Raw genomic sequence first — 25,918 nt, forward strand, 5'->3', positions numbered from 1 at the left:
AATTTCTTAAACCTTTGGCTAAACAAAAATAAATTTGGACTTTTGACCTAAGTGCCCTATTTATAATAAAAAATATTTATTTAAAAAAATAAAAAATATTTTTTTAAATATTTTAAAAAATAAACTCAAAATAATTTCAAAATATAACTCAAAACCTTTTTTTTTTTTTTCAAAATTGATAATTAAACAAATTTTCTCTTTTTAAAAATTTCTCTTTTAAAACATAACTTCACATGATTGTAGAGTTTCATTTGGAAACAGATTATTTTATTAACTTTTTAACATTTTATAGAAAAATAAAAAATAATATAACTTAGCAAGTGTTTGGCAAGCACAAAAAAAGTACATTTTTTTTTGGATATATACACTTATTTGAGTTACATCAATCAACATTTCCTCTCTATTTTTTTACCTAACTTTTTTTTATATAATTTTTTTTATAAAAAATCAAAAAGTACATATATTTATACCATCCAAACCACCCTTATAATGATTTTTAATTTTAATTTTTTTTTGGATTAAAGTATGTTAAAACAAACGTAACCTAGGCTATAGGCTCTATATAAATGGCGAGGGACTCGAAAGTTTAAAAAAAAAAATTACACAAAAACAAGGAAAACAGAAGACAAGTCTTTGAAAGACGGTAAAACAGTTTTTCTTCTGTGGTTTGGTGGTTTGGTCAATTTGGGATCGAAATCAAAGCCCCCCAATCCTGCAATCTAGGGTTCATCAAATCCATCTCTCATCGTTCGAACTTCTAAACACAACTCTCTCTGTATTTTCCTTCGTACTACATTTTTCTACCAGTCCTTCGATTTCATACGAACTCAATTCAATTTCTTATCTTCAAAATAATGATGTAATTTGGATTATTTTTTTTCCTGATGTGTGACTTTTTTATTTATTTGAATCTACCAGGTTGGTGACGATCATGACGATTCCTGATTCGGGTAATATGATGGAGAATGGAGCAATTGGAATACCTTTCTCACCGGAGGAAGAAAAACGGATCGTAACTGAGTTAACAAACAAAGCAGAATCTAATTTGAAAGAAGGCAACTTGTATTACGTTATTTCCAACCGGTAATCTTAGCTATCCTCCTCCGAATTTCAATTATCTGATTTCAATCTTGAATATTTTTCTTGAAAGCCTTTGAGAGAGTTGTGTGCTATATCAAAAACAAGTTGAATTTTTATGGGCATGTAGATCCATGTAATTAAATTTTTTTTTTTTATTTTCAAAATTTTAAGCTTGACGTTTTTCAAGAACTCTATCGTGATGTTACTGCCATTAGCGTTTGTGTGGTCATAGTTTCACTGACTGAAGATCTAATTTGAAACTTTTGGAGAGTTTGGATGTATATAAATAAAGATTTAATTTACAATTTGCCCATATGGGACCATCTCCTATGGCTGTGAAGTTTTGTATCCGATAAATAATGCTATCAGGGCCTGAGCCAGGACTAACATTGGGAGGCTAGAAGAAAGGTACAAATTATGTTCAGGAAAAAAAAAAAGAAAAAATGAAAAAAAGAAAGAAAAAGGTATGTTGGACCAGGTTTAAATTGTTTAAATAACTATTAAAATATTATTTAATATAGGATAATTGGATTAAGTTAGATATGCTACCAACTTCTCATAAGTCCGTATAATTATTTGCTTATTACTCGACGTCCCTTAGGCTCATAACACTTCACGAAGGCTGGCTGAAGCACGAAAACAAATAGTTAGTAAGAGAATGCCACCAGGATAAAGATAAAAAAGAACAACAAATTCTTGAGCAACCAAGGAACTTGGGAATCATAGAAGGCAGATTTACCATGTGGGCCATCATATGCAGTTTCCCCAGTCTACCTGTTAAGGCGAGCTTTTGCAAGTGGCCAGGATGTACATAGTACAAGATGTCATGCACATCCTTTGAGATTTGTGGTGAATTTTACGTGGGTGCATTAACACATGCTTAATGAGTAGGCAATATGGCCTTGTTTGGTTTGTTTTCCAGAAAAATTTTTGGAAAAAATTCTCTACAAACAAATTTTCAAGAATAATCAAACAAAACAAATTTTTTCAAAAAAAATTTCAAAATTTTGTTTGATTACCTACTTTCTAAAATTACTCTCTCTCTCTCATACACATCAAATCAATCACTTTTTTTAAAACTCTCTCTCCAAAACAATTTTCCAAAATCATTTCTGAAAAAAGTCAAACCAAACAAATTTTCGTACTTTTTATTTCAAAAACTACTCTACAAACACAAACCAAACACACCCTATATTTTCTATGAAATTATACATGCACTGTGAAACAATTGATCATATGACACTTGTGCTGGAAAACTTGGCATGTAGTCAATCACACAAATCCATTGCCTAAACTGGCTCAGGTAATCTGAGATGTATGTCTATAGTGAATAAAATAGTGACCACCTTGTAGGTGATGTTGGTGACTTGAGTTGGATCTTCTGAAGTTGAGATATGCTATTGCATGACAAACTTTGATACCTATTGATCAATTAGTCTCTAGCAGGCCAATTCTAAGATTGGAGTCCTAGAACTAGTGTGTGCTATTATTTAACAGATTCATGGACAAAATCTTGGTGGCTGAAATGAATAGTACACATCAGATCAGATCAGATGTGGTGTCCCTAAAAACAAACAAATTGGATCAAATGTCAGTTTTGGTACAAAGCTGTATTCACAGTCGAGTGAAGAGATCAGTTTTGCTTGAATGAGGACAAACGCATTGCTGAAGTAGTTTGTCTGATTGTCTGATGACCTTTAACTGAAAAAACACATCACCACGTCATTGTTTTACTAGAGGATTATTATCTTATAAAATGTCGAGTTATGGGCATGGGCTCGAATGAACTAAATTGAAACATAAATGGTTGTATAATTGATTCAATCACAGGCAGACTAATGTAACTACTTAATTGTCATTTTGACTCACTGCGGAATTAGGAACAATCACTTTGGAACCATTATGGGACTGTTGTTGGGGGGTGATTATAGCTTATTTTGATTTGGGAGTCTGTGCCTGACTGTTTGGTGCAGCTTCTGTTTGTAGCCCCGTTTGGTAGAGCTGTGGGAAAGCGATTATAACTTTTAGCCTAACAACTTATAGCTTATAGCTGTGAACATAAGTTGATTTTTGACTTATAAATTAAGCTTCTCCTCCCCCACTCAAAGAATAAGTTGATTTTTGACTTACAAAAAAACTATAAGCTGTATTGTTAAGTTGAACCAAACACATCAAAATAGCTTAAATTAAGCTAAAAGTTGAAACAAGCCCTACCAAACAGTATTAGGCAGAAATAGCTTAAATAAGCTGATTATTTGAAAGTTGGAGTAGGGGTGCTTTTAGCTTCTGCTTTCTGATTATCAGCTTTTAACCTAAAAAAAGCTCCACCAAACATGGCCTATGTTTTGTCATATTCTACCATTTCCGTGTTTATGAGGAAATTATGGCCAATGTGGCACTTGAAATTAATGAATGGTATGCTAGCACCTTTTTCCCTCTTAGAATTTTCGTGGGTTCCTATTCTATTTTGTTGAGTATTCTGGTGGTATACTTTGTCCTTTTGTTAGACTTCTACTGAAATTTTTTTATTTTTTATTTTTTTAAAAATATTGTCAATCATAAAAGTTCCCACATTGTTGTCTTGTTCCTTTTCCTCTGTGTAGGTGGTTCACAAGCTGGCAGAAATACACTGGACAAGATGTTGACCCTCATTTATTTGACAAGCATTCTACCGATTCTCAGTCTTTGATTTTGTCAAAGACAGTAGACAAACCTGGACCAATTGATAATTCTGATATAGTTCTAAATGGAAATGACACTAAGTGTGGTGATCTGGAGCTTCGTAGAGCATTGCAGGAAGGATGTGATTATGTTTTAGTTCCTCGACAAGTTTGGGAGAACCTTTTTGACTGGTATGTTTTCACATAAATTTCCTTCTTCTCCAGATACTTTATTATGTTGTGCTTAAAATATGTTTTCCATGATGAAGAATGTTAATAGAGAAACATGTGCAGATTAACTAGCTCTATTACACAATGCTTATTGAATAAGGAGGCAACGATGTAGGACGAGTGCAGGGAAAAATCTCCGACAAGTGTTGAACCCTAAACTGATATGATACAACAGAAAAAAGTTGGCTTTTGGGACTTACTTTATTTTTATTTTTTTTTGTGTGCCTAAAATGGTGATCAAAATATAGAGGTTTCCACGGTTTATATGAAGTGACAAAAAGGCTTGGGTTTTAGAATTGAAGGGAAGATGATTTAGGCCTTGTGGAATATTGTTTGATGATATTAAATGGGTTTTGAAGTTGCAATGCCTTAAAAAGTGTAGAAGGAGAAGAATAAGAAGAACAAGATAGATTACATAGGAAAGTGTACTTAGATTCAACGTTAAGTGTTCTATTAAATATGTCTTTCTTGGGTGCTCACCTACTCAAAAGGGGTATAAGTGTTATCATCCTTATTCTCGTAAGTGGTTTGTGTCCATGAATGTCACATTCTTTGAGTCACTGTCCTACTTCTTGTCTTATCCGGTTTCCCAGTCATCCCTTCAGGGAGAGCCTTGATATGAAGAGATTTCTGACATAGGAGTATTACCTGTTCATGAATCCTTACCAGTTGTTGAGGATATAACAGGTGAACCTCAATGTGAACCAGCTATTGGGAATACAAAAGCTGATACACTCAAGGAGCAAGGAACTTGGGTTGAGAGATTTACATAGGCAATGCTTAAATATGGCTTCAAACATAATCAAGCTGATCACACCTTGTTTGTTAAACATTCTTCACATGGTAAGACTACAACTCTCATCGTATGTGGATGACATAGTACTTATATGAGATGATGTTGAGGAGATGACTCGGTTGAAGAAGTATTTGGCAAGTGAGTTTGAAATAAAAGACTTGGGGACTCTGAAGTATTTCCTGGGTATTGAGGGTGCCCGATCCAAGGAGGGAATTTTTATCTGTCAAAGAAAATATGTGCTTGACCTATTGAAGGAAACTGGAATGCTTGGAAGCACAACTTGTGACACGCCACTAGAAACCCATCAGAAACTTAGTGATGATAGTGGGGGAGCTGCTGTTGATATCAAAGACTTGTGGGTAAGCTTATTTATTTATCTCATTCTCGTTTTGACATTGCTGTAGATGTCAGCATAGTTAGCCAGTTCATGCATATGCTTCTCATGAGGCATTCTTAGATGCTGATGTTATGCGCATCCTTAGGTACTTAAAATATTCGCTTGGAAAGGGTCTATACTTTTCCAAGCATGATCATTTTCGGGTGGAAGCTTATACAGATGTTGATTGAGCAGGATCAGTAACTGATGGAAGGTCCACATCAGGATATTGTACCTTTGTTAGAGGCAATTTGGTTACTTGGCGGAGCAAGAAACAAAATGTGGTAGTAAGGTTTAGTGCAGAGGCAAAGTTTAGAGCTATGGCACAAGGTGTGTGCGAATTCTTATGGATTAGGTTGCTGTAGAGTGATTTGGGAATCAATCAGACCGATTCCATGAGACTATATTGTGATAAATAAGGCTTCTATCAACATAACTCACAATTCAGATCAACATGACCGGACGAAACACGTTGAGATTGGTCATCACTTCATCAAAGAGAAACTCACTAGTGGCACCATTTGTACTTCTTTTGCGAAGTCTGGCGAACAACTAGTAGATATTCTCACAAAGGGAGTCGGGAGTAAATCATTCTATGATTTTCTTGGCAAGCTGGGAATGAGAGATATTTTTGCATCAGCTTGAGAGGGAGTGTTAGTATTATAGTAATATTGTATTTCCTTATTTATGATTATTAGCTGTAGCTTAGCTGTATTTCCGTTCTTGCATAAAAGGCTTCCATTGTAAGTTACTTAATTTTCTAATATAAAAGGGGGTGGTATCCTAATCACAACTCTTAAGTTTTGTTTTCTCCTAACAAACATAACTTTGCTAGAGAGAAGGAGAAGAAGAGAGAGAAAGAGGCACTTCACCCTTGCAAGGGTTAGGCTAATCACACAAATACAATATCAAGTTCTCATAACATCAACTCTTCTCTTCAATCATTGAGATTACACATATATTTGTAGGACAATACACCTACTTTTATAAGGAGTATGGCTCAAATTTGGAAACTCATAATGTTTGGCAGCTACTAATATTGTAGACCAAGACTATGACATCCAATACCACTTCAATCATAATAGGAAACTTTGATGATTTCTAATTCTACTCTAACTTCAAAATAAGAAACTTAAGACTTTTGACCACTAAGACTATTCTAGACATAATAAAACACACATATAATGACCCATTTAATAACTTGACCCAAAAATAAAACCTATGGGCAACCCCTACAAACCATGTCTAACAATTATTGAAATTACCTTAATGCCCTTGGAACTAAAAACTACTACAATTAGAATAAATACAAATAATGACTGAAAATTATTCCAAAACTTTAATCCTTGATGCCCTAAACATGCTTCATATGAAATTCCAGATTTGTTTTTTTTCTTCTTTCCGCGATCTTCATCGTGTCTCTTATAATATGCTCTTTTCAACTTCATTTATATGCGGTTGCTTTTATGTTAGTTTGTTACTGTAGTATTAGATATAGGTCAATGCCATAGTAATAGCAGTAGTTTGATACGATTCCTAGATTTAAACATGTGAGCCTTCGTTTGGCATAAGCTAAAATGGGGCTTTTTGGTTAAAATAGCCACAAAAAAACAAAATAGATTTTTTAGCTCAATAAGACAAAATAGGTGTTTTAGCCCAATAAGACAAAATGTCACATCCAAACCATAATCATTTCATTTTTTCCCTCACAAAAGTCAAAAAAGCCAAAAAACCTATCCCAAACGAGAAATTGCCAAAAAGCCAAAAAGCCAACCCACATCCCAAACAAACCCTCATGTGTTTTACTCTTGCCATGCTGCTAGTGTTTTATATTTTGATCCTTTCATTTTTAGGTACAAGGGAGGGCCAGCATTACCGAGGAAATTGATTTCACAGGGTGATGTTAACAAGCAGTTCAATGTGGAGGTTTACCCTCTTTGTCTCAAGTTAATTGATTCCAGAGACAACAGCCAATCAATTATCCGGTTAAGTAAAAAGGTACTGTTTTCTGTTTTATTTTCCTTCATTGCTCTATTTTAGGTTGCAGAATTTTGCAGTGAAGTTTACCCATTTAACAGGAAATTAATAATGTGGTTACCTCCATACTTATGGCTAATCATGAATTTCAGTGGGTTATCCCTTTATATTATTTAATTTTTGTTACATATTCGCAGACATTGATATCTACAGAATTTAATCACTAAAGAAATCATTTGAAGCAAATCTTAGACGCATTGTTTTTTATTCATGGCTTTTCTTTCTGTCTGTTTTTTCAAAAGTTTCAGTTCGTTATGAAATGTTAATTTTGCCTACCTGCCATACTAGCTTCAACATTATTTGATGTTGTACTGCAGCTCATCCTTCTTGGCAGTTATGTTCTTCATGGAGATATAAAAAGAATGAAAAGAATTATTTGGCTTACCCATGAATGAGGTAGAGGCCGTGTATATATAATAGATTCATGATACAATTTAGGAAACGATATAAATAAGGAAACAATACTAATCAGTGATTGACACAATCACAGATTATATACATAATACTAAAAATAAAAAAGATTATATGTACTCTAATTTCTATATTCAGCACTTCCTCTCAAGGTGATGTGAAGATATTCAACAATTGCAGCTTGTCAATGGATGATTGGAAGAAGTCGGAAAAAACTCAATGGCTAGTCCAAATAAATGTTACTGAACAAATCTGGTAGTCCACTAAATAAAAAAGATCAAAAAAGTGCTTAATACATCAGCACCACACCTTAGAAAGGGAAAAAAATAGGGATTGAACTGTCCTAGAAGAAACTGATTGGAATCAATGTTGGGACAGTTTAAAGGGGTCATGCCGAACCGTTGTAGGAACTGATCGAAATCAATATAGAGACAGTTTACGGGATCATGCCGGACTGTTATAGGAACTAACTAGAATCAATGTCAGGACAGTTTAAGGGGTCATGTTGGACTGTTGTAGAGACTAACTGGATGTTGAACCAGTAAGTGTGACACGCACATAACTTATGACGTGGTGCTCAATGATGATGGTAACAGATGATTGAGTGCGCCAAGGGGCAACTTATTAGAAAGTGCGCCGGGGGGGCGACTCAGGTGGTGTGCCAAGGGGTTGACTTGGGTTGTGCGCCAGAAAGGGGGACTTGGGTTGTGCGTCAGATGGGGTGGCTAAGGTGATGCACATGGTATATCACTGTGATATAGGTATAATACCCTCTCAAACTCAAATAGGTTTGAAGATAGAAACCTTTTCAAACCTATTTGAGGTTGAAACAGAGGGAAAGACAAAGTGGAGTAGAAACATACAAAAAAATGGATTGTAAGTATAAAAAAATATGATAGAGATATTTGGGATATGAATAAACTAGTGGATAGAGAAAGAGATCACTAGGAAGTGATATTGGAAGATAATATGACAGTGGAACGGGTTGAGGTTCGGCGGGAGGCCAAAGCAGTGAAGCAAAATTACTAGGTACTTAACTTAGCTCTGATACCAAAAAGAATGAAAAGAATTATTTGGCTTACCCATTAATGAGGTAGAGGCCATGTATATGTAATAGATTCATGATACAATTTAGGAAACGATATAAATCAGTGATTGATATAATCACAGATTATATACATAATACTAAAAATAAAAAGATTCTATTTACTCTAATTTCTATATTCAACAATATACTCCATTTGACACTTTAATTCTGATGTGTACAAGATTGATTATTGATTGTGCAAAAATAATATCCTCGCAATAGTACAAATCTGAGTAGGATAGTGGCTAGAGTAGGGGTGTCGAACCTGAGACTGGTATGAAATTGCTATAAATCCTGAAATTATTTGTTAAATAAATATGGAAGAAGAATTTGGTAAATTACTAAATGTAAATATGAAACTGACAATAAAGTGAATTGGAATTCAAGAGGAGAAGAGCATAGGCTTTTTTATGATTTCAAAAATTAATTAAGTGACATGACTATGATCCTATGTGGCTGCAAGCCTCAATGAAATCCTCAAGAGAAATCTTGTATTAAAAAAAATCAGGTGTGAACCATCTTCGATCAGAACAAGACATCTACACCAAACAACGTCTCGTCTTTTCTTTGTATGAATCATTTCAACAATCAAAACATGAACCAATTTTACCATTGAATAGCCGTTGTATTTAAGACAATAGAAATTAAACACAACCATTGAATCAAGCATTAAAAATCGATCTTATAAAAGAATCTCAAGATTATAAAATCTTCTTGACTAAATAATCAACCCCAAAACAAAAATACGAAACACCCAATATTACTTGACTAGGGTTTCATTTAAAAGTCTAAGTAGGTAGATTAGCTGCTTATGGTTGAGGTGTAAACCACCATGTTTGATGAGAACTCCATGACAATTCCTTGGAAAGTTATATTTTTGGCCTCTTGAGCCGCTCTCTTGTGTTGAAGACTTCTTCTTTTCTAAAGACCTAACTCCCTATTTATACTTTCTTTCAAAAGTAGGTCCTATTTAGGTCAAATCTTGTACAAACAAACCTAAATTTGTTGTGCCTCACGTATCTCTCCATGGGCGGATTTCAGGCTTTGCCTGAGCAAATTTGTCTAGTGACTTCATCTAAAAAATTGCAGAAAACACACTTTGGTGGGGACTTCTGATTGAGCAGAGATTACAATCGGCTCAAGCAGATCAAGGCAGCCTTGTGCTTTGCTTTCTGGGCTCTGGATACTCCAAATTAAATTCAATTTCATCCCAAGAGCCTGAGCGATCTGTATACACACAAACACAACAAAAACATCAAGTAACAATGGGGGTATTGACTTAACAAGTGTACTTTAAGGGGTCCTCAATGTGTACATTTTGGCACCTATCAATTATTCCCACATTGAGCAAGTACCTAACTTTGTTCTACTAATGCAATACACAGTAGATTCACCTATGTTTTAATGTCTTATTTTTCCTATATTTACCACCCCTCAACTGCCACGCAAAAAATGAAATATAAAAGGAAGAAACCCACAAAAATGCATGCTCTCAAAAATGGGAATTGAAAAAGGAAAAAGAGGGTGATTTAGCTTGATGTAATTTGTCCACGTGATCTTGAATATCATCTTGAGGTTTTTCATATCCTTGCTTATCTAAATCTAAATAAAATAATTTTTTTTTTAAAAAAAGGTGCAATTATTCAAAAAGTGAAGTGAAAAAATTTGAACAAAATAATATTAATGTGTGGTAAAACTAAGAAAGACAAAATCAGAAATGAATATATTCGTGAAATAGTAGAATGATGGAGAGCACTTAAGAGAAGAAGAGAAGAATGCAATAGGGCCACAACCCTAAATCAAGGCCACGATGTAAACACTCAATATCATTAATTCAAAGGTAAATAATACAAACCCTATTATTATTTGGAAACTTAATCCTAATAAAAAAAGAAACTAAACATTGCTAATACCCTAATTAACTATAAATAGACATAAATATTAGAACATAAAATTACAAAATAAATAAAATGTCTGAGCCAACTTAGAGTGCATGTTCCACATCATAGAAGCAGCACCGATTGAAGTTAAATTGAGAGAGAATATGCTAAGATAGTTTGGTCATGTACAAGATGCAATTGTAACGAAGAATGATACGATTACTATAAATGGGAATATTGAGGGGGCGGGGAAAACTTAAAATGACATGGAATGCGAACTGTGTTTATGAATTGAGCATATGATCGTGACAGAGGGAATGACAAAAAGGATTCATTTAGCCAACTCCATTTGATTGGGACATGAGACTTTGGCTTGGTAATGATAATAGAGCGTGTTTATGGTTCGTCCATTCAATCACAAATAGAGTAACGGTATGGAGCCTTCCTAGATATTGATACTAGGCTTCAATGTTAGAAAGCGAACTGTGTGTGTGTTTTGGCGCCGGCCGGGGGGGGGGGGGGGGGGGGGCGGAGATTATTACTAACCCTGAGTATATTTGTGGTTATGGTAAAATGGAAGTTTCATATTTTCTTTATATATATATATATATATTACCATCTTCGTTTTGCTTTAATTTGTCCAGGCTTCTTTACAAGAGCTTTATGAGAGTGTGTGCGCACTTCGAGGGATAGAGCCAGATAAGGTGTGTTTTGTGAATTCTCTCTCTCTCTCTCTCTAGGTTATTTTGCTGAAGGTGTCCCATCTCTTTCTGTTTTTCTCTTCTTTTTTATTTCAACAGGCACGGATCTGGGACTATTTCAATAAACAGAAGCATGAAATACTAGAGGATTCAAACAAGACCGTTGAGAAATCTGAACTGCAGATGGATCAAGATGTGAGTACTCTGGATGATAAATTTACTTTGGAGTTGGTGGAAATTTTGATGAAAATTCTATAATTCAGTCCTGATGACTAAATTTTGGCTGATATATCTGAAGGGTGTGATCAATGCACATGCACTAGCTTTATTCCATGTTGGAAATGCCTTAATCCAATAGTCTTACCATTTTACTGTAATTTCTAAAATGTTGCAGTGCACACATGTTGATATGATTATATATCATTACTTGAGTGTGTGATATCTCATAAGTTTCTAGAAATCTTACTATTATACCTATTAATACTTTTAAAAAATAAAAAAAATCAAGAATGGTTTTGAGTAATGGTTTAAGTTCGCACTTCACTTGTCTAGGAAGTGGAAAAAATTGTTCATAGTAAGAAGAGACATTTTACAAATAATGGGGAAAGAGACGAAACCTAGAAAGAAGTTGCCTATATACGTTGTATCCTTGTAGGAAATTAGTGAAATGATAATCATTACTCCCTCATTTAAGAACCTTGATCACAATTTTGGAACATAAAAGTGAGAACTAGACCACAAAAGCTACTTATAGTGAAAAGTGTTACAAAAAAGGGGGTGGATTTGCCAGGATTGGGATGTGATGATGTGTATTTTGTGGTGCATTGCTTTGGCGTTGAGATTATATTGAAAGTAGAGAAAGAAAATTCACGGTTTGAGGACTTCATATAATTATATACCGTATGCATTAGAGTGTCAAACATGTAATCTATCAATCATGGAAAAATTAGTGTGAAAATCAAGAAAATGTTGCATAGCATTGTGTTAAAATTCACTAGTAACTTTGATTTATCCAAAAAAAAAAAAAAAAATTCACTAGTAACTTTAGTCCAAAATTTGACAAATTATGAGTAATTAATTACTGTGAAATGAAGCATGAGATTGTCCTGCAACATCGACACATTAAAATTTTAAAATATACCTCCTTTGTGATGACAATTTTGTTGGTAGTTGGGACAGGGCAAGGTTATAAAATTTTAGTTCAAGTAAGCTTTCTTTTAGTTGTGCAAAGTTCAAAATTTTAGTTGGATAGACTTTCTTTTTGTGGGAGTTGTTCTAATCTTCCTGGTTATAAATTGGACAAAAAAGGTTATATAAATATGTTTGAGTTTGGAAACAAAAACGTTTTGAAAGATTGGAAAGAAGAACTTGTTATGTCTATTTTCTTTTCCCAAAAAAATATAAGCAGTTAACAAAAGTTTACTAAATTCTATAAACGTAAAAAGTTGTTTTCATTTATTTTTAATTAAGTTTGCATTTCTTACTCCCTTCTCCTTCTCCATTGGCCACTGCTGGCCACTGCCACTGCCACTGGAGACCCCTCTAGCCACTACCTCTGGTGAGTCCATCTCCAGCACCTTGGCCGCGACCACCACCTGTGGCTTTTCCCCCTTAACCTCCGACAAACACTTGTGGTTGACAGCCACCGCCTTTGGCGAGTCCCCTTCCACCTCTGATCCCCTCTGTCCACCCCCCCTCATCTGTTTTTTCAAAAGTTTTTGAAACATGTACCAAACATGTTTTTATCTTCCTGTATACAAAAGTAAATATAAACATGTTTAATGTTTTTTGTTAACAAAAACAATAAACTGTAAACGTCACCAAATAGACCCAACATTTGATTCACTGGGTATGTTTATTGTTTTTTAGTTAACAATGCATAATATGATTTTTGAGCATGTCCTTCGGTTTTCCCTAGAAGATAGGCTTTTATGTCTTTCTTTGATTCGTCATTTGTCTTATGTAAAATACTCGTGAGTCCTCCTCATCCCCTCAAATGAGAAAGATCTTTCTTGTTTTTCCTTTCAGAAGGAAAAGTTTCACTTGATTCAAGTGTATATTTGCCACTTCGTATTTTATTTTTGTCATACCATCATTTATTCATTTGAATTTTCATTTACTTCCCTTTCAATCATTTATCATTTAACCAACTCATATAATCAGCCTCATCAAGATTCTTTTTGGTGTTATATAATGAATTTTGTAGTTACACGTGTTTCATTAGATTTATTGATAACTTCAGGACATCTAGTTGGTATTTCACATCATTTGCACATTTGTAATTAGAAATTCAACCCAACTCAAACAAAAGCCTTATTACATTTAAGTTATATTCTTCCTTTCTCTTTTTCCTTAATGGTTCCATAAATACGTCCAATTTTGCATCTCACAAAATTAGTTTTATGGCCAATTTATTGATGTATTGTTATCTGTGCTAGATTCTTTTGGAAGTCCAAGTCGATGGATTTTGGCCCAGTGGATTTGGCATGGATTCAACAGGAAATGAATTAGCATTGGTTCCTATAGAGCCCTCAAGATCATCTGTGACAATTGCTGGGGGCCCAACTTTGTCCAATGGTCATTCAACAAGTTATGGATCCAGTTTTTATCAAGGAAGTACTTTAAGTTCAGGTATTGCAGATATGGAAGATGGTTATGACATTTCGAGGACTGCAGCAAAAGCTGAAAGGGGAGGTTTGGCAGGATTGCAGAATTTAGGAAATACTTGTTTTATGAATAGTGCTATTCAGTGTTTGGTCCATACACCTCCCCTTGTTAAGTACTTCTTGCAAGATTACACTGATGAGATCAACAGGCAGAATCCTTTAGGTTTGCATGTACGTGGCTGTTCTAGTTTGTTAGGGAATTTTTTTACTTACCAGAAAACTTTGCATAAGGTCTCTAATATCTGTAATAGTTGTGCAGGGTGAGCTTGCACTTGCATTTGGTGAGTTATTGAGAAAACTGTGGTCCTCAGGGCGGACAGCAATCGCCCCTCGTGCATTCAAGGGAAAGCTTGCTCGATTTGCTCCCCAGTTTAGTGGGTTTAATCAGCATGATTCTCAAGTTAGTACCACATGACATCTTGTTACTCCCCCCTTACAATGCTCTCAATTTCTAGTAGGTTCTATCATTTTTGCAAAGTTTTTGTTGTCATGATTAATTTGAGCTTAGTTGCATGGAGTGGAGGCGGGGAATGAGGGCATATAGAAGTTTCTAAGAATGGGAATGCCTATGGGAGCATTCATATTTTATATATTTTATATATAAATTATATTTTAACAATTATTTTTTTCTATTTAGTTATAATATGTGTATGAATAAATATTAGAGATTGATGTCAACTATAAATTGTCTTTGTTAAGTATGAATAAATCTCGGAAGCATGTATACAAATACGAGATACTGGTATGATACGATACGGTGATTGGACAAAATCTAAAAAATTAGGATATGGGTTTGGCTTCAGCTAGGATACGTTTGTAAAAAAAAAATATTTGTAAAAAAAGTTAATAGTAGTGAGTTACATATAAGCTCAAGAATTTGAGGAACCACACTGTAATTTTATGATGCAAAATACTAACTTTTATGAATTAGGTATTAATTTAAGTTTTTCAATGGGTCTTGCAAATATTTTATTTATAGGGTTGTTTGGGATGTGCTATATAAGTGCACTTTTTGACTTTTTGGCTAAAAAAGTAGAGAAAAAAAAAAGATGTATGTTTAGGATAACTTTTTGAGTTTTTACGAAAAGATGTGTAATCAAATATTATAGTAAAATCAAAATGACCATTCTACTCTTGTTGATTTTTTGACTTTTGGGTAGTTGTATTCACAGGGCAAAATAATAGCTTTGCCTTCTAGGCTTCCCCCAAATAGTATGGACTTTTTGACTTTTTTAATAACTTTTTGACTTTTTGGCTTTTGCAGGTTATCCCAAATGAAGCCTTAATATCAAGTCTAATTTGGTCATATTACAATAATAGAACAATCTACAATTTGTCATTGCGTTTTTCCCCTTTGACACTAGTAAAAATTTTGTATCCAAGTTTCCTTATTTATTGATATTTAATTTTACTATTGTTATATTTTTTTTTTTGTTAATCCTTACCTTCTATGTAGTTATAAGGGACATGCATCAAATTATAACGATAAATCAATTTGACAAATTCTATTACTTGAACTCTAACCAAGTATTAGAAAAAAATTCTTGTATTTATCCTTACAATTATATTATATTATAATGCGATGCAAAAAATGTAACAATTCTAATTTTTTAAAAGAAGTATTATGTGACTTGGAGTATCCGATAATTCAAAATTAAGTATTCGTTACTCCGAAATTAATGAAAAATTAAGTATGAAGTACCTGATGCTTTTAATAAGTATCTGATACGTATTTCCGAGTATTCGAATATCAGTATCTAATTCGGATACAATACGGATGCATCTCCTTTTTTGAATTATCTGTGCTTCATAGAAATAAATATTATGTAAATCGAAAGTACTAGAATAAGTTTGAGTTGTTTTTCTTTTATTCCTTTGAGATGTTTGAGAGGTTCTGTCTCAGTTGAGAGCTAGTTTCGTCCTCAACGGGAGCGAGTTTTTTTGCTTGTGGATGTGACGTGAAAGGAACATTACATAAGTACATGCATATATATATATATATATATATGGGATTAGTTGTTCAGTATTAGTAGCAGAATATGAAAAAGAATTGCGATTATAGCTAGTCAAATAGCTGAGATCCATTTGTTTGAAACTTGAAAACCTCAGAACTTGCACTCTAGCAGCGCGATCAATAATGTTCAGTTGTTTGAAACTTGAAACATGTGGGTGCTTTCACTCTAGCAAGGAGCTTATTGCTTATGAAGCACTGACACTTTAAAACAAGTGTTGTAGGGGCGTCGGAAATGGAGACAGGGCGGGGACACGTATGGGACATGGCATGTGGTATCTCTTTAATTAATTAATTTTTTTAGGGAACACACCAGGGACACTTCAGCGACACTCTGGAGACACACCAAATAGTTTTTTCTCTCCCTTATCTTTAGTGCTTTTGATGGAGGTTAGATGTTTATTAATTTTTGCTTAGATTTAAATAATTAATAGATCAACCATAAACAAGATATAAACGGTAAGTGTTAATTTAAAATTGATATATATATACGTATATATATATATTTATTTATTTTTTAAAATATCGAATTAGTGATAGTTTTTGTTAATTTTGATTGTTTGTGGATGTAATCTTAATTTACATAGTAAATAAAAATATATATATAAAAAAAATTTGTTATTGCGTCCCTGTTGTGTCCATGTCCTCATTTTTTTTGAAATCGTTGTATTCCATGTCAGTGTCCCTGCTTCTTATGGAAACACCTTTCACTCAACACGAAGCATATATAGTCATCAGGGGACACGAAGCATGTGCTTTGGCCACCAAATTAAGCAATGATTGTTGTGGTGTTAGGGTATATGCTATTCGACATCTGGATTAAGCTCTGAGCTCATCCAGGTCCACTTGATTTTAGATCACAGAGCTTTTATGGTGAAGGACCAGGCTGGAGGTTTTGTTGATGTTTGTCCTTTGCTGAAGAAATAGTTATATTGTAACAGCTGGGTGCTGCTTAGATTTTGGATGCCTTTGCATCGGGAAAAACTGTCAATTGAGTTCAGAAATGTGAGTGATGCTGTGGGGTTTGATTAGTATTGGCTATAAGCCAGCTTGTGGATGATGAAAGGTAGTGTGATAGGTTCACAGATACACACTTATGGTTTGCGTCCATATATCTCCATCTGGTGCCATTTTGAAGTAATATTCTTTTAACATAAAGTATGTTCTGTGAATTGAAATTGGTAAATTTGGTGTGTCTACAACTTTCTTATTAGGAAACAGTTTGTTGATTAAACTGAGCTTTAGTATTGTTGATGATAATGATTATATGAATCTTATCCATCCCAAAATTTGTTATACCTTCAGAAATTGAATGTATTATGTTGTGAGTTACTCATGTTGTAGTTGGGCATATTAAGGTTTATTAATCAAGATGTTTGGTTATTCATCATCATATGATTTGATGTCCTGTATTCCGAATTTATGCTGTAGAGTTTTTAGTGTTTAGTTGATTGTACTAGTTATCCATTATCAGACACATAAAATTGATGTTCAGACTACAGATTTTTTCTTGCCATCCAATTGTTTTTGTTGTTTATTTGTTTGCTGCAAATGTTGGAAAATAATGAATTTATAAGATATAATGCATCAATAATTTAGAAGATGTAATGATTTTTTTTACTGTAGGAACTCCTTGCCTTCTTGCTGGATGGGCTGCATGAAGATTTAAATCGTGTTAAGCAAAAACCATATATTGAAACCAATGATTCTGATGGTCGCCCTGATGAGGAAGTTGCGGAGGAGTGTTGGAGATATCACAAGGCTCGGAATGACTCCATAATTGTGGATGTTTGCCAAGTGAGTACATTCTTTCTATTTGTGTTCTGCTTGTATGTAATAGCTTTGTATAAAATGAAGTTAGATCTTGTTTGCAAGAAATCGCTATGGATAATCTCAGCAATCAGTACCTGTATCCTTTCTGTATAGCCAAAATAATTGACGATAACATAAATCTTGTGCTTAGTGTAGAGTGAATTTTTACAAATTATTTATCAAAAAAAAAAATTTTTTTTTTACAAATTAAATTATTTTTCGAAAGGAAAATGCGTGAAAGCTCGAATGCGTAGAGCTCGAATGGTACGGAAAATATTACCTTACCGGTAAGAGAACAAAAAAAAATCCTAAAACGACGTCGTTTTGGGATTTCGAGCCATTTGAGCCGTTGATATTTCGAGCTACGTAGCGGAGTTGTTTTCAAAAATTGAACAGCTGTGCATTCTTCTCTTGGTTTTCTTCCATATTGTTCTATTAATTTTTTTTTGGGTTCTACATATGATATCGGACAAATTGAACTGACAAGGCAGTATTTTAGAATTTTTATTTGGGAATTTTAGGTTCTTTCATTGGTTGGCTTGTTTGTAGTAAATGTCAGTTGTTTATTGCTGATAGTTTTTGCCGATGGGTGAGATTTATCAATTTCTTCCCTTTTTATGTTTTATTTATTTGAAAGAGAAAAAAGAAAATGATAGATCCTACTTGTCACCACATGGACTATTTTATTTCTTCAAAGTATTCCATATTTATTGGATGTGACTAAGGTGGGGGATATGTGTTTGACATCCGTATCCAATTTAGACACTTGGATGGAGAAGAAGAAACTCAAAACTCAAATTTCCAATATCCTAAGGTTTAGGTTTATGAAGGTTTGACATTTATCCATTCCCTATATTCGTACCTGAGTTTATGTAACATAGGTCACCCAACACTGCAGTGATGGGAGCCTTACTGGGACTGGATTTTTATGTTTTAGCCATCAATTGATTGCACTTGTGGTTTCAACGCAAGTAGCTATTGCTGCATCTTTGCATATGAGTCCCTACCAATCTTTATCAATTGACATGCACCTCCCTCCGTCGGGAGTTGGAATTAACTGTCAATTCATCATATTGTTGGTGCTCTTGATGCAGTCATGTAATGGTACAATTTGTATCATATTTGTTTGCAATCAGTTTTAAAACTCTCTTAAACTCTCTTTCTCTCCATTCAAAGATGAATGATACATTGATACCTGAGCTACTACATTTTGGTATGTTTGTGCACCAAAGGTGGTAATGCAGAGTTTTGGTAACTGAACATTGTATTTTATCATTGTTTTAATAACAGCTTGCTTGATGTTTGCAAAATGCTCAGGGACAATATAAATCAACATTGGTCTGCCCAGTTTGCAACAAAATTTCAATAACATTTGACCCATTCATGTACTTATCATTGCCTCTGCCCTCTACGGTCACTCGGACAATGACAGTAACTGTATTTGATAGTAATGGGAGTGTTCTTCCAATGCCATATACGGTTACTGTCCAAAAGATTGGCTGCTGCAAAGATCTTGTTCAGGCTTTGGGGACTGCATGCTGCTTAAGGAGTGATGAAAGCCTGTTGCTTGCTGAGGCAATATATTTCTCGAATTTTGTTATTTATTGACTAATCAGCTGTTTATTCTTATGCCCTATTCTTATGAAGCCCTGGATTTTTTTATTTGCAGGTTTATGATCATCGAATATATCGATATTTAGTGAGCCCTTTGGAGCCATTGTCTATTATAAAAGATGATGAGCATATTGTAGCCTACAGACTTCCAAAAAGTCAGGCAGAGTTAACAAGACTAGAGATATGTCATTGTGACCTAGAAAAGTGAGTGATCTTTTTTGAAACCATATCAATGAGGTTTCCACTGGGTTAAGTTTGTTCCAGCCTACAGCTATTTAATACTTGCATGCCTTGTGTGGTCTTGGTCTTGTCTTGGATGACATCAGGTCTATTATCTCATTTAGTTAGAAGGATGGTCGTCTTTGGTAGTGGTGAAAATGATTTTATTTTAGATTTTGCTAATCTTGCTGCTTGTTAAGGTGATGTACGGGAATGTGTCCTGGGATTAATTCTTGATAGTGATACCATTATAAAAAGGCTCTGGGTGTATTCATTATCGTGAAAGTACAATATCATCGGTGTGTGTGTTCTTCAATATAAGCCTGACTAGACTATTAGTTTATATGTACCCTGATAGCCTGTTTCTGTAGCTGGGCTGACATGTCTGCTGTGTCCATGGTTTGGTTGCCTCACTAAGGACACCAAAGTGCCTTGTTGCATAGATGCTCTGATTGATGTTTTTATTTTTGGTCTGAAGGAAATGGGCTACATGACAGGGATGGCCTTTAAAAAACCCAGAAGAAAGAATGGAAAAGAATGAAAGAAGGAAAAAAAAAAAAAAACGTTAATGACGCATGTGACCCTTACTCTTTAAAGTCCAGCTGCTATGTACTAGGATAGATGGTACCTTTACTCTTTAAAGCAAACATTTATTATTACTAGAAGTGGTGGCACACAAGAATCACGGTGCGTGATATAATCATTTTGTTTCAGAAAAATAAGATTGTGAAATGTATGATTAAATTCAAAATCTGAAAATTGAAATGAAAAAAAATAAAATACTGAATTTAGGGCATAAATGCCCAGTAGGGGAATTTTGGGAAAACCAAAAAAGTGAGACATATACACCAACTCATGCCTTCACCTTACAATAGTATGGATATAAATTATTATTATTATTTTTTACTGTTTCCTAGTAACTAAAGCCTCAATGCTTTCCAGATGTTCCTCAGATAATTTGAAGGGAAGTGAGGGGAAGATTTTCTTGACACCACTGGTTACTTATCTGGAGAACACACGAACTGGAGCTGACATTGATCTTGCTGTTAGTAGAGTGTTGTCTCCATTGATAAGGAAAACTTATTTTAGTTCAAGTAAGCTTAATGGTGGCAAGGAAAATGGCTCTGCTTCAGAAGCTATTGACGAATCAACAGACAGCTGCGTTACCCATTCTGGACCTGGAAACCAGTTGATGATGGACAACGCAGAACAGGAAGAAATATCCTGCAGGGAGTTGACCTTTCAGCTCTGCTTCATAACGGATGACAGCTGCAGGCCAATTTCAAAGGATTCACTTGTAAAGCCTGGTCAACTGGTTAAGGTTATGCTGGATTGGACTTACAAAGAACATGAATTATATGATGCCAGCTACCTGAAGGATCTTCCAGTGGTTCACAAGACTGGGCTTACTGTGAAGAAAACACGGCAAGAAGCTGTCTCTTTGTTTTCGTGTTTGGATGCATTTTTACAGAAGGAACCGTTAGGGCTTGATGACATGTGGTAGATTACTTATACTTAAATAACACTTTTGATAGTGCAGAATTACATATTTTCAGGCTGATTCGCCTCAAGTATCACAGCATCATCTTCTTCTATTTTTAATTTTTAATTTTTTTTTTAATTTTAATTTTTATAGATTTGGGCATCATCTTTTATTGTGAATTAAAATTTCAATGCAGGTACTGCCCTGGTTGCAAGGAACACAGGCAAGCCACTAAGAAGTTAGACTTGTGGCGGTTGCCAGATATACTAGTCTTTCACTTAAAGCGGTTCTCATACAGCCGATACCTGAAGAACAAACTCGACACTTTTGTGAATTTCCCGATTCATAATCTTGATTTGAGCAAATATGTCAAATGTAAGGATGCATTTGGACAATCTCTTGTGTATGAGCTCTATGCCATTAGCAACCACTATGGTGGCCTTGGTGGGGGGCACTACTCTGCTTATGCTAAGGTATACACAAATTATGCTTTATGTACGTGTGGATTTTTCATTAGATATATTATTCCTCTTTTGTTTATTTTTTTATTTTCTTCCTGTTAACTGCCTGAAAACCTAGATTATGCCATTCCCCTAGTTAGTCTGCATCACTACTGCTTTTTGTGTTTCATAGGAGCAATTGAAGGAACTTTCGTCTACTTAGATCTTTGTGACATTTGGTTGTCATTTGACAATATGTCATGCTCTAATGTGTGTCCAAGGAACTTCCATGTCGAAAATACCATTACTAGGATTTGAGAACTGAGTCCGAGAGTCCTTAATTTTATTATTATTATAATTATTATTGTTTAAGGGTATCATTTAACTTTTGGAGTATCATGCAAAACTATCGTGCGTTGCCATGCCATGCTATGTGATCATTCTTTTATAGGACTCTGGATTAACTTGGGTGGCTTGCTTTTTGAATTTGCAGTTAATCGATGAGAACAGATGGTATCATTTTGATGATGCCCATGTATCACCGGTTGGTGAAGCTGACATAAAGACCTCTGCAGCGTATGTGTTGTTCTACAAAAGAGTTAAAGTTGAACCAAACGTAGGATTGGGAGAGTCATCCCGGGGTCAAGTTAATTCTTAAAGGCCATGTTTGGGTGTTTGCATTTCAGTTTTGCCTATTTGTAGCCCTCATGCGTCCTCTGCTTTCCCGGAAAAGTTAATTTGATGATCAAAGGGCACCTGGTGGGCTCTGGGTTGAAGACGAGAAAACTGGCTTGGCAGGAACATGTTGCCTAGGTAAAGACGCTAAAACATGGCAAAAGTGAACTAGCTTTATCTTTATTTAAATTATAGATTTTAGAAAGAAATTTTGGATTGTGGTACGTGGATAGGATCATAGATATTCTTGTTATGAAGCTTCTTATTAACTTTAGGTTAGATTTTGCACAAGTAATATGTAACTTGTTTAGCTTCCTTCCATCTATAGTCAATTGGGCTGATATTGAAAGTTAAAATTCTGTTTTGGTGCTATTGGTGCTCCCATTTATTCTGTGCTTATTTGAACATTGTGGCATATAATATTCAAGTGGATGGAGATCTACTTGTTTCTGTGTTTTTTAGTGGTTTATGCGGCCATTTTCAATGGCTCTCACAAGTGACATTATTATTTTTAACCTGTAATGCTACAGCCCCAAGCGAATGACCGGAAAAATAATCAAAATAACTTTTTGGCTACCACCTCAGCAAATGGTCCAATCATTTCACTCACGTGATTATGTATTTGATCTCATGAAAACCTGTGCCATCAACTCCAAAAAAAAATTTCAAGTAGGATACTAATAAAAGAATCCAGTGTTGTAGGTGACATTGTGGTTAAGGCTTGGGGTTTAAGTCTCAAGATCATAAGTTCAATTTCCTCCTTTTTGGGCCAATCTCCCGGGCGAAACATAATTGGTTAGGAAGTTGGATCTCAAGTTATCTAATCAGCACTTGGTGTGAGTTTAATGCTCTCCCGTTGTACGAGTCTGGAGTTAAGCGGAGCTTGTCTTGGAAGGTCGGGGCAAGTTCCTAGGTTATAGTCTTTTCGCTCGGAACAGCTAACAGGACATCCTGGTGATCTCTGCAAGAGGTGCTGTCTTGGATCTGCGGGAGGGTATGGAGGATTTTTCTGTAAAAAAAAAAAAAAAAAAAAAAAAAAAAAAAGCTAGATCAATAAAAGAAATATTTTAAGAATTTTTGTTCCAAATTTGTATTTTAATTGGATAATGGAAAAAATAAATTTATTTTTAAGAAAAATTACATATCAGTGGTCTCGGGAAAAATAAAGTATAAAAAGATGATAAATAATATAAAAATTAATGCCTTTTATTAAAGAATGTATTAAATGAATATAATTATTTCAATTTGTATACGACGAACGAAAAGTTTTAATGTTGTTAGGATTAATGATTTTTTTATTATTATATAGAGATCAAAACCCTCATTTCCTTCAATTTCATTCGTTAGGTTGGCTTCTATTATTTTATTTTATTATAATTATATACATTTTTTAATTTACAACCCATACAGATGAAATAATGACATTGACTTATTTATACCCTCCTTATATTTCCCTCAATTTGAAATAATGAGACCAAATATTCAATTAGGCAAATAATTTGTTACAATTGCTTGAGAGACGGTGGCTGCCTGAGACATCAGATGTTCTGTTTCCTTTTTTTTTTTTAATGTGTATATTATACCCAAAAAAATTTGTAAAAAAGTGTAAAAGTTTTAAAATAATTGCATGTAAATTTATTTTGAAATTTGACATACAAAAAATACTTATACCAAATACAGAAAATACTCATATCATACGTATAAGATTTTTTTATTTAACTTCACTTATGAGTTTTACACCATTATAGAAAGGGCACTCGGTCCACAAATCCAATTTTGATATTTCTTTTTCCAAAAGTCTAGACTCTAAAATACTTTGTCCATAAAGACAAGTTCTTTTAAAATGACCAACCTATCCATGTATATATATGGTATACACGTGAACCAAATCAAACCCAACCAACTCTCTCTCTCTCTCTCTCTCTTCTCTCTCTCTTGTGATTGTTGCCGTCGCTTCCTCTACCTTCTCCAATCAACGTCTCTCTCCGGTCAATGCCGCTACAACTGTTGTTGATTTCCTCCATCGTGTAACACCACTCAGCGCTGGCTAATGATCGCCACTCAACGTTGGCTAACGATATCTCTCTCTCTCTCTCTATCTATCTATGTGATGATGATGATGATGATAATGATGACAATGACTCAGATCTGGTCTTCCTTTGTATCATTGGACTCCGCCACCTTAGATCTACACTCTCTCGCCTCAGATTTGGTTCGATACTACCCCACCACAAGTTTCACTCCGATGAGAAGCTCTACAAGCTCTGTCCTTTATGGTAATCAGAAACTATTTCTTCATTCTCTCTTTCTACACATAACTTGAACTCAAACCAGAACGGAGGCGTGGTATCGAACACTCACTCTTCGAATACGTTTCTCTGGTGGCCAAGTCGATCCTTCGTACCAGGCATCCTCCATGTTGTGAATCCACACCATCTGGAAGCTTGAAAGAAGTCAAGAATGGTAGCCACCTAACTTGCCAAACCCACAAACCTTGTTTTCATCTTCATCAGATTAGCGTATAAATAAAGAGAAAGGGAGAGACTGAGTGTATCAGAAATTAGAGAGAGTGAGAGAGAGAGTTATGAGTTGAGAGAGAAATCTTCTCCTCCTCCTTTGTTTGTATTTTGCTCTGTTTTAGTGAAATTCTCATTTCTGCTTCGTGGATGTAGGCATTGGGCTGAACCGTATAAAATTTCTATGACCTCTGTGTGTGTGTGTGTGATTGAGTTTTAGCTGTCCATAATCCTAACAAGTGGTATTAGAGCCTCGTTGGTTTATTTTTTAGTGAAACATGGGGTGTTGTTTGCCCAGATTTCAAAGTGGTTGAAATCCACTTTTGATCACAAAAGGTTGAAGCTTTCGACGAGGCGAGCACATAGAAAAAAACTGTATCAAAAAAGGACATCGAAGTTGCCCGCATGAGCCCCATATGCTTTCCAATGTCATTTTCACGCGCGGCGCAGCCTGACCACACACGTCACGCGTAGTCTCCAGGAGAGCCAATCGTTGACATCATCTTACCGCTAGTCGTTGACATCATGCCACTGACAACTGACGTCGTCCACCAAAACTGGAGCCGCACTGCTGCCGACCTACCACGCATCAGTGCCATTTGTCAATACCACGTTGGCAACTGTCAATGCAACATGGATGACATGTCAATAGCCCAAGTTTGTCGGGTTGAACTAACTTGACCGTGACCTGACCCAACCCAGAAGGTAGAAGAGTGATCTGGTACAACGCGGCTAAGTTATAGATGTTGATATGAACTACTAAGGTTGTTTTCGCTAGATCTGAGAGATTTGAAGTTCGATTTTGACGATCGAATAGTGTTTTCCAACTATTTAGAGTATTCCGGACACATCCTTAAGATCGGAATTTTGAATTAGAGTTCTTTTAAAAAGAAAGAAGACGATGGAGGAATCTACATCAACTTCAGGATCGATGATCAAATTAAATGCTTCCAATTATGCAAACTGAAAGCCAAGAATGGAAGACATCCTATATTGCAGAGATCTGTTTGACCCTATTGAGCTTGGAGGAGTCAAACCAGAAGATGAAAAGGATGATGATTGGAAGAAGAAAAACCAAAAGACTGTTGATCAGATTAGTCAATGGATAGACCACAGTGTGTTTCATCATGTCGTGTAGGAAACAGATGCCTATGCCCTCAGGATAAAGTTAGAAGAAATGTACCGATCAAAGACCATTCGAAATAAAGCCTTGGTGATAAGAA

General features: G+C 34.9%; 1 protein-coding gene across 4 annotated transcripts; it reads left to right on the plus strand.

Moving 5' to 3' along the window:
• The first annotated feature begins 546 nt into the window (after positions 1-546).
• Positions 547-22,535, plus strand: LOC114270643 (ubiquitin carboxyl-terminal hydrolase 9). 4 transcript variants are annotated; one of them, XM_028212188.2, is made up of 14 exons: positions 547-775; positions 919-1,083; positions 3,684-3,932; positions 6,997-7,141; positions 11,203-11,262; positions 11,359-11,454; positions 13,698-14,096; positions 14,185-14,325; positions 17,563-17,733; positions 19,066-19,323; positions 19,418-19,566; positions 20,524-21,081; positions 21,261-21,537; positions 21,998-22,535. In XM_028212188.2, exons 2-14 carry the CDS (start codon positions 932-934, stop codon positions 22,160-22,162), a joined length of 2,820 nt encoding a protein of 939 aa, XP_028067989.2. In that variant the 5' UTR covers positions 547-775; positions 919-931; the 3' UTR covers positions 22,163-22,535. The 4 variants fall into 4 exon arrangements, with proteins under 4 accessions (XP_028067989.2, XP_028067990.2, XP_028067991.2 ...); XM_028212189.2 differs by having other exon boundaries at positions 559-747; XM_028212190.2 differs by having other exon boundaries at positions 572-787.
• Positions 22,536-25,918: the final 3,383 nt, after the last annotated feature.

Source organism: Camellia sinensis, chromosome 4 (assembly GCF_055761805.1).
Source record: "Camellia sinensis isolate YWXY chromosome 4, ASM5576180v1, whole genome shotgun sequence".
Classification (NCBI taxonomy): Eukaryota; Viridiplantae; Streptophyta; class Magnoliopsida; order Ericales; family Theaceae; genus Camellia; species Camellia sinensis.